This window comes from Astyanax mexicanus, chromosome 1 (genome assembly GCF_023375975.1).
Source record: "Astyanax mexicanus isolate ESR-SI-001 chromosome 1, AstMex3_surface, whole genome shotgun sequence".
Classification (NCBI taxonomy): Eukaryota; Metazoa; Chordata; class Actinopteri; order Characiformes; family Acestrorhamphidae; genus Astyanax; species Astyanax mexicanus.
The window spans coordinates 43,746,215-43,755,538 of record NC_064408.1 but is presented as its reverse complement, the minus strand read 5'-3'; the positions used below and the strand labels follow the sequence as shown (position 1 = coordinate 43,755,538).

General features: G+C 37.5%; 1 protein-coding gene across 1 annotated transcript; it reads left to right on the top strand.

Moving 5' to 3' along the window:
* Positions 1–2,557: 2,557 nt before the first annotated feature.
* LOC125780444 (tripartite motif-containing protein 16-like) lies at positions 2,558–8,426 on the top strand. The gene is made up of 6 exons (XM_049467163.1): positions 2,558–4,688; positions 5,659–5,754; positions 6,134–6,367; positions 6,912–7,071; positions 7,601–7,660; positions 7,797–8,426. Exons 1-6 carry the CDS (start codon positions 4,101–4,103, stop codon positions 8,324–8,326), a joined length of 1,668 nt encoding a protein of 555 aa, XP_049323120.1. The 5' UTR covers positions 2,558–4,100; the 3' UTR covers positions 8,327–8,426.
* Positions 8,427–9,324: the final 898 nt, after the last annotated feature.

The window sequence follows — 9,324 nt, the reverse complement described above, 5'->3', positions numbered from 1 at the left end:
TTTAATTATTCAAAAGATGTATGAACAAAATCCTAACATGCAGTGTGAATATTTCATTACTGACTCCATTCCTAATTATTTTTTCATGTTTTAGTTTTGGTTTTTGCAGGGGGTGGTTGGAAATATTTGAGGTAAACCATTTTTATTAAGGCAAGCAGAAGAAGTTTCATACTGAAACCATACTTTTAACTAATTTTCCCAGATCTTCAAACTTCAAAACAGGTTAATTTGACCCATAATATAACAGGAGCATTAAAGAGCATAATATAAAATATTTCAGCACAAAAGCACAAATTTGTAATGTGTGACAGCGTCCCGTATCATAACTGTATCTCTGCTGTTTGTAAGAAACCAAACCGTGTGAAAATCAGGTATAAATTGGTAGAGTTATTATTATATGATTATTATAGGTGTATTTTACACCTTCCTCAGAGTAAATTAATGAATTAGGCGCGCAGGGTTGCCTCCTCGTATATGGCGGCTATGCTGACAGCCAGCGCCAATAGACGGCGTCAGTCGATACCAAAATACACAGACATATAATTCACACATATAGCACAGATGAACCTGAGAGAGCGTGCAGAGGCAGAAATTACCAAGATAAAAGTGTTTTTAAAGGTTAGGAAATGTTTATAAAAATCCTAGGCAGTACTGATGTGTTTAATTAGTTCAAAGGAACACATTTCAGCTATTAGTGAAAATCATATGGTTTAGGGTTTAGTGGATCTTTAATCATGATTTAGTACAGGTCTCTCCACCACATCAAATATAAAATAAACTGCAGCCTCTCATATCCTGAGCAGCAACAGCTCAACTTCAGAACCTCTTATCAGGTAATGTATTATAATTTTACTAATTCTCATTTCAGTTCGTTTTGTTCTAAGAACTACTGTCCATTTTTGAACACATTTAAATGTTGTTCTGCTATTTTATTTACGTTTTGTTGCTATAGTGTGCTAGCCAGCATCTCTCTAGCTAGCAGCTATCTAATACTAGCTTTAGCTAGTTAGCGGATTATACTAAAGTCTATATTTCTGGATTATACTAAAGTCAGTTATAGCTAGATTATTGTATCCAACATACAGGTGCTGGTCAACGAATTAGAATAATTTGAAATAGTGCAATCATGAAATTCTTTGAATGCATTTTTTGTGCAGAAAGCAAATCAGGTGTTCACCGCACCTGTCCTACTCGTTAGACTAATCACAGAACTCGTTACCTGCTCAGCTGAGCTTTCCAAAAGGCCCATTTAGGCCATTTAACTGTGACACTGTTGTTTTATTGAATTAGAATAATGGAGAAACGTTTCATTGAATTAGAATAAATGCTCGAATTTTTGTTTTCTGTGAAGAGTGTTCACTGTGCAGTATAAAGTCAGGGTTGAGTAGAATTTCTAAGTCGTAAAATCAATCATGGGTAAGCAGCGCGACCTCTCAACCAGAATAGTGGCTCAAATTCAAGCCCTTCGCCAACAAGGCTTGACCCAAACTAAAATTGCTGAGCAGCTCGGCATCAGCCAGTCTTCCGTCTGCAAAGCTCTCAAGAAAAACTGCAGCAAGCGCACCAACTGTTCCGGCGTCCGAAAAACTTCTGCTCGCGACAACAAGCAGCTGAGAAAGATCACAGTCAGCAACCGGTTCAAGTCCACTTCCGAGCTCACCGACTTGTGGAACAAGCAGACCGGCGCTGACGTCTCCAGATCTACCACTTACCGTCGTCTGCGCGAACTCGGCTTCAAATCTCGCGTTCCAGCAGTAAAACCGATGCTGAACAAGAAACAAATGGAGAAACGGCTGAAGTGGGCCAAAGAACACGGCGCGTGGACTGCTGAAGACTGGCAGAAAGTGGTCTTCAGTGACGAATCACGCTTCTGCATCTCCTTCGGTGACCAAGGTCCTCCTGTCTGGCGTCGTGGTGGCGAAACCTACAACCACGAGTGCGTGAAAAGATCCGTCAAGTTTCCCCAGAGCGTTATGGTCTGGGGATGCATGTCCGCTCGAGGTGTAGGGAAACTCTGCTTCCTCAAGAAGACTGTCAATGCTGCCGTATATCAAGATGTTCTGGAAACGTTCCTGATTCCGACTGTTGAGGAACAGTTCGGCGAAGAAGACTTCATATTTCAACAGGATCTTGCACCGGCTCATGCGGCAAAGTCGACCAAAGATTGGTTCACTAAAAAACAGCTTGAAGTTTTGGCATGGCCGGCCAACTCGCCTGACCTCAATGTCATTGAAAACCTTTGGGCCATCGTCAAGCGGAAAATTCGCAACAGAAATCCTACTACGCTGGACCAACTGAAGCAGAACATCGCCACTGCCTGGGAAGCTGTGAGTGCGGAAACTTGCGACAAGCTGGTCAAATCGATGCCGCGGAGACTTCAGGCAGTCATACAAGCCAAGGGGGCAGCCACAAAATACTGAGAAAGTGATGATTGTAATTATAATCAAAATTATTCTAATTCAATGAAACGGTTTCTCCATTATTCTAATTCAATAAAACAACAGTGTCACAGTTAAATGGCCTAAATGGGCCTTTTGGAAAGCTCAGCTGAGCAAATTTTTTTCCAGGTAACGAGTTCTGTGATTAGTCTAAAGAGAAGGACAGGTGCGGTGAACACCTGATTTGCTTTCTGCACAAAAAATGCATTCAAAGAATTTCATGATTGCACTATTTCAAATTATTCTAATTCGTTGACCAGCACCTGTATGTGATGAGGTAGTCGTTTTTATAATTTCATAATAAGACATATTTTTAATACTTTAGTTTTAGACTATTTAATGAATTTTAGTTCAGTATTTCAAGCACTGTTAGTTTTGTGTCAGGGTTTGTTGTTGCTGGTGTCAATTTATTATTTATTTTTTCAATATAAAAAGATTAATTATCTTTTATTAAACCATAAGAGTTTAGACACTGTTCTGAATATTGATAAAAATTCTAAATTGAATCAGATAAATCAACTGAGTAGATTTGTAGAACTTGTATTTTAACAGGTGGTTCAAAAACAAATAATTTAATTAAACATTTTACATTGTTAAAATAGCGGGAATTAAGCTGTATAAGTAGAAAAATCCCATTCCAGCCTCCATGAGCTCTTTTGGGTTAACCCCCGCCAATCTCAAGTTCTGATATTTGCTTGTTTATATGATTCAACTGATAAAAAACACAGATACTACATTATAAAATAAACTGCTGATGTGTAAAATCTTGTGTATAAATATAAATATAATGTGTCAAAAAATGTTAAATATTGTAAATATATAAATATATATACCAGCTTGGTCAGTGTGCAGTTTTGTACACCATGGGAGGTGGCTTTTAAAGTGTTCATATCAATATCGGAAATATATTGCATCAACCTTCAATAAGAAATATATTGTAATATAAAATTTTACCCATATTTTCCTAGCTGGAAAGCAAAGAAGTTCATGGTTTTACAGGTAAAAAAGGGATGAGAATGCCTCTATTCATGCTAGTGGGAATACTGACTTATTTTTTATATTTCATTAAAATAGCCAGGTAGCTAGCAGGCCAAACACCAGGCACTTGCCTAGACTGTGCAGAGACCTCATCTGAAACTGATTAATCTCTGCAGAGAAATGATAAAGTGATTTTCTGAACGTGACCATATTCATCTAATCATTTCTACCACTATAACATAGGCTACATTACTATAACAGAGACACAGAGACATACCATGATGAGCATATAACGTTTTAGTAAGTTAATAAGTTCTATTCTTTAAACATTTAAACTTGTGTTTTTGCAAATGAATATCTAATATCATAAGTTTATAAGCAGATATTAGAGGGCAATCATTTTTTGCCTGGAAAAATGAAAAATGATGACAAGTGAACACAACAAGAGGGTTAAACATCAGGCTGAAATCTGCTGTGCTATAATAAGACTGAATTACTCTCTACATTTGTCCTACTTTGCAAGATTCTTTTCCATTTTAATTGAAAATTTCTTTCCAACTCTTTTCTCTCGCTCTCTCCACCTCCTTCTGTCTGACTCTCCAGTAAACAGAGAACCAGGAAGAGACTCCTGATCACTTCAGAGAAAACGAAACTCTCTCTCTCTCAGTCTGTGAGAGCAGGAAAATGGCAGAGGTCAGTATTTTAGATCAGGATCAGTTCAGCTGTTCAGTCTGTCTGGATCTACTGAAGAATCCAGTAGCTATTCCCTGTGGACACAGTTACTGTATGGTGTGTATTAATGGCTGCTGGGATCAGGAGGATCAGAGGGGGGTCTACAGCTGCCCCCAGTGCAGAGAGACGTTCACTCCGAGGCCTGTTCTACGCAGAAACAACATGCTGGCTGAAGTGGTGGAGAAACTGAAGAAGACAGAAGTCCGAGCTGCTTCTCCTGCTCACTGTTACGCTGGAGCTGGAGATGTGGAGTGTGATTTCTGTACTGGGAGGAAACGTAAAGCCATCAAGTCCTGTTTGGTGTGTCTGGCTTCTTACTGTGAGACTCATCTCCAACCTCACTATCAGTCTCCTGCCTTTAAGAAGCACAAGCTGGTCAAAGCCTCCAAACAGCTGCAGGAGAAGATCTGCTCTCAGCATGATAAACTGATCGAGATCTACTGTCGTACTGATCAACAGTTTATCTGTTATTTATGTACGATGGATGAACACATGGGTCACAGTACAGTTGCAGCTGTAGCAGAAAGGAAAGAGAAGCAGGTAAGAAATTCAGATTTATTTTATATTTAATTAATTTATATGTGCTCTTTACTGATTGTCTGATCATGTAAAAGTAAATGAGTTCAGAGAAAGAAAGATTGAGATTATATTTGATGTAAACTGGTGAGACTGGTTTAGTCAGTCAACTACGGTGGCCGAGAAAGCCCAGCGCAGTGCAAATTGAAAAGCGCTGCAAAAGCACAAAACACATCCATCAAAATTACAACACAGGCGCAGCAAATAGAAAAACGCGCTGCAAATAGAAAAACGCGCTGCAAATAGAAAAACGCGCTGCAAATAGAACCACAACACAACGGAATTTTCCCGGGGGACCTTAAAAGATGCTGTACCAGCTGTATACAAAGGACAATAAGTGGCAAACAAGCTTCTGAAAAGTAAGTTATGTTTATTACCTGTGATTGCCACGGTTGTGTGCATATTATTAAAAGTTCTGCTTCACAAAACGCCTTGTTTGCCACTTATTGTCCTTTGTACACATAGTGAAGTCCGAGACGTTACTGAAGACGCAGCTTAGCTGGTACAGTATCTTTTAAGGTCCCCCGGGAAAATTCCGTTGTGTTGTGACTCACTTCCGTTGTGTTGTGGTTCTATTTGCATCGCGTTTTTCTATTTGCAGCGCGTTTTTCTATTTGCAGCGCGTTTTTCTATTTGCAGCGCGTTTTTCTATTTGCAGCGCGTTTTTCTAGTTGCAGCGCGTTTTTCTATTTGCTGCGCCTGTGTTGTAATTTTGATGGATGTGTTTTGTGCTTTTGCAGCGCTTTTCAATTTGCACTGCGTTGGGCTTTCTCGGCCACCGTAGTCAACACCCTTCTACCAGTCTTTCTTCAGCTTCACAACACAAACTACAGACAGTACCAGAGTCCATTACAGAAACAATAAACTTCAATCTTCTGATTAATAATTCACCTCCTCTCTCACACTTCATAAAGAGCTGACTTTGTTTCTCCAGAGTGAAGTGAAAGATATGCAGAAGAAATTCCAGCAGAGAATCCAGGAGAAACAGAAGAAGCTGCAGGAGGTGAAACAGGCTGTGAAAACTCTTAAGGTGAGAAGAGAACAGAGAACAGCCGGAGCAGCTGTTTCACATCACACTCAGTGTACAGACACACTGCCAATGAGAAGTAACTCATCTACAGTTAAAATGAAGAGTGTGGAGAAACAGCAACACTCAGATTTAATAACCTGTAGATCCCCTTCAGCAGCGATCACCTTCCTGTTACATTACCCAACATCTCTTCAGATTAAGATCATGAACTGCAGCCCTTAAATTCTCCTGTTAACTGTAATGATACACATTTACATTCATTATTAATATGATCTATCAATAATCAAAAGATGTTCAGATCCTGATGCAGCAAACCAGGATGCTCCCTCCACCATGCTTTACAGTTTTTTATAAATGTTTTGTGTTTTGTATATAACAGCTCTCTGCACAGTCAGCAGTGGAGGACAGTGAGAGGATCTTTACTGAGCTGATCCGCTCCATTGAGAAAAAGCGCTCTGAGGTAACAGAGCTGATCAGAGATCAGGAGAAGACTGAACTGAGTGCAGCTGAAGAACTCCTGGAGCAGCTGGAGCAGGAGATCACTGATCTAAAGAGGAGAAACACTGAGCTGGAGCAGCTTTCACACACAGAGGATCACATCCACTTCCTCCAGGTAACCAAACACTGATCTGATCTACAGAAACACCTGATCCAGAAACATTCTCACACTCCTCCTCATAAAGTTTAATAAAAAGATAATAAATATTTTATTTTAGTCTGTGTTTCTCAGACCTTAAGTAGTAAAAGAATGAATTATTATTTCAGATGATTTTAATCTTTTTCTAAGAAACTCTGAAAAGCTGAAAACCTCAGTGTAAAATCCAGTTTATTTTAAAGATTTGTTGATCAAGAGTCTTTAATACTGCATTTAACGATAAACCTTAATTCATATTTTTACATTTCAAATTATAATCATTAATTATGTCCTGTTAATGTGTTAAATTAAGATAAACTGTACCTGATTATTTAAAGACATTAAAGGTAAGAAACAGCAGAAACAGGTAAATTAATATTTTACGGCTTTAATACAGAATCATTTCAGCAGAACTACTGCAGTGTTTATGAGGAAAATCACTCCAATGTTATAAAACCTCACATTCACTGGAGAGAAAGAGTGTAATATGCTGATACACATGCTCTATTTTCACTCTCTGTAGAGATTCCAGTCTGTGAGTGTCTCTTCTGGAGGTGAAGATTCACCCAGCATCACTGTCCATCATCATCTCTCATTTGATGGAGTGAGGAAATCTCTCTCTGATCTGAAAGAGCGACTGGAGGAATTCTGCAGGAAGGAATTCAGTAAAATCTCTCCACAGGGTAAGAGGAGGAGATCTGATCTGAAACACACTGAAGATCATGTGACCCTAACATAAATCTACAATATTACTCAGAATAAATAGAAGATGACTTTATGTAGATTTGATGGATAAAATATTAAAATTACTCTAAATTTCTTTATTTTTAATCATATTATAAGAATCTCTTCAGGGCTTCTATAGAGAGCTCCCAGCTCACCTGCAGCAGCTATACAGTGTTATTAATGCTTTATTACAGGTGTTTAAAAACCATTAAATAAAGTTACACAGAGACATTTTGTCTATTAGAAAAAGCACAACTTCTGTCTGAGTCTCTTGAGGAACAATAAACTACATTATAACAGATATTATTACCATAAAATACAAATATGATACATGTAACAAATTCAGATAATTTTTTTTTTTTTTACATACAATCTTTAAAATATTTTTATAACCTGAAAGATAATTATATATCTGTAAATGTTTCTTTCTGAATAAAGAGTTTTCTTCATTCATTCTGTTGGATCATTTGGTTTCTGTTTCCACAGTTTCAGCAGTTCAGATGATTTTACCCTCAGAACCAAAGACCAGAGGAGACTTTCTACAGTGTAAGTAGAAATAAACACCTCAGTGATCTTTAAACACTGAATAAATATACAAGAAAGAACATTTTCAACTTTATTATCAATGTTTATTATGTGAAGAAGAAGTAAATAAAAAACTTTTTTCTCTTTTATCCTTCAGATTTCTGTCGACTGACTCTGGATCCAAACACAGTAAATCAGAACCTCAGTCTGTCTGAGAACAACAGAGTGGGGGAGTGCATTAATAAACAGAGTTACTCTGATCATCCAGAGAGATTTGACTGCTGGAAGCAGGTGTTGAGTAAGGAGAGTGTGAGTGGACGCTGTTACTGGGAGGTTGAGTGGAGCAGTCCTGGGGGATATGTGTACATATCAGTATCATATAAAGGGATCAGCAGGAAAGGATGGGGTAATGAATGCAGGTTAGGACACAATGATCAGTCCTGGAGTCTGCAGTGTTCTCCCTCTCTCTCTTTCTGGTACAACAACACTGAGACTAAGATCTCAGCTCCTCCATCCTCCAGAATAGGAGTGTATGTGGATCACAGTGCAGGAACTCTGTCCTTCTACAGCGTCTCTGATACAATGACCCTCCTACACACAGTCCACACCACATTCACTCAGCCCCTCTACGCTGGAGTCTGGATTTATAATTTTGGATCATCTGTGAGATTTTGTGATCCACAATAAAGTGAAAGTAGTTCAGATGATACAGAAAAGAATTGTGTTAAGAATAGAAATGTGTGTTTATTCTGGGACACTGTAGGGGGGGAGGGGTTGTTTTTGGGGGGGGGGGGTTAGAATGGGTTTATATGGAGGAGTTAGAGGTTATAGGTGTTATTTTGGTGGACTGGTGATGATTCTTAGTTGATTATTTTGTTGATCTGTATCTGTATGTGTGAGAGAGAGTGTGTGTGTGTGTCTTTGTGTGTTTTTTGTCTCTTTAAATTTATTTTAAGTTTCTTTATTGACTTTATGGAGTGAATTTTGTGGCAGAAGTTTTACGTAATAAAATCTGCAGTCAAAATAAAAAAATGTTGCAAATTCAAAAGAGAAAAAATATAAAATATATAGCAAATACATATTTATATACTTGATTATTATACTTTGCAGTTATTTGAAAATTATTTCAGTTTGGATTTTGCAAGTCTTTGCTTTTATTTTTGTATTTTTGTGAATTTCCTGTGGATTTTTTCTGGCTTTTTCTGATAAAGAATTTGCTTCTGGAATTTTTTCTTCTGCTTCAGTTTTTTACTTCTAAATTTTGGCACACTTTTCACGGGTGGGTGGGGCTTAGAAGAAGTCGTTCCCCTTGAATCTCCATTGGTCAGTTGGGCCTGCCAGTTTCAAGGTAATAATATACATGTAATATAATAAATATATATATATTTACAGCTGCAAATATATATTTGATTTATATTTTTTCTCTTTTGAATTTGCAGCATACAATTTTTCCTTTTGATTCTTAAAATTATGATTATGTATTTTATTTTTTTGTGTTAAACTTTTGTCGCAAAATGTACTCCATAGACTTTAAAACACAATAAATCTTCATAACCAAAAAAATTAGATACAAAAAAACAAGATACAAGGTTTTGTTCTGACAGTGATATAATGAAACAATTGAACTAAAAAGTCTGACAGTAAAAATCACAAACTCTTCCATTAAGAAATAAAATGTATATTTT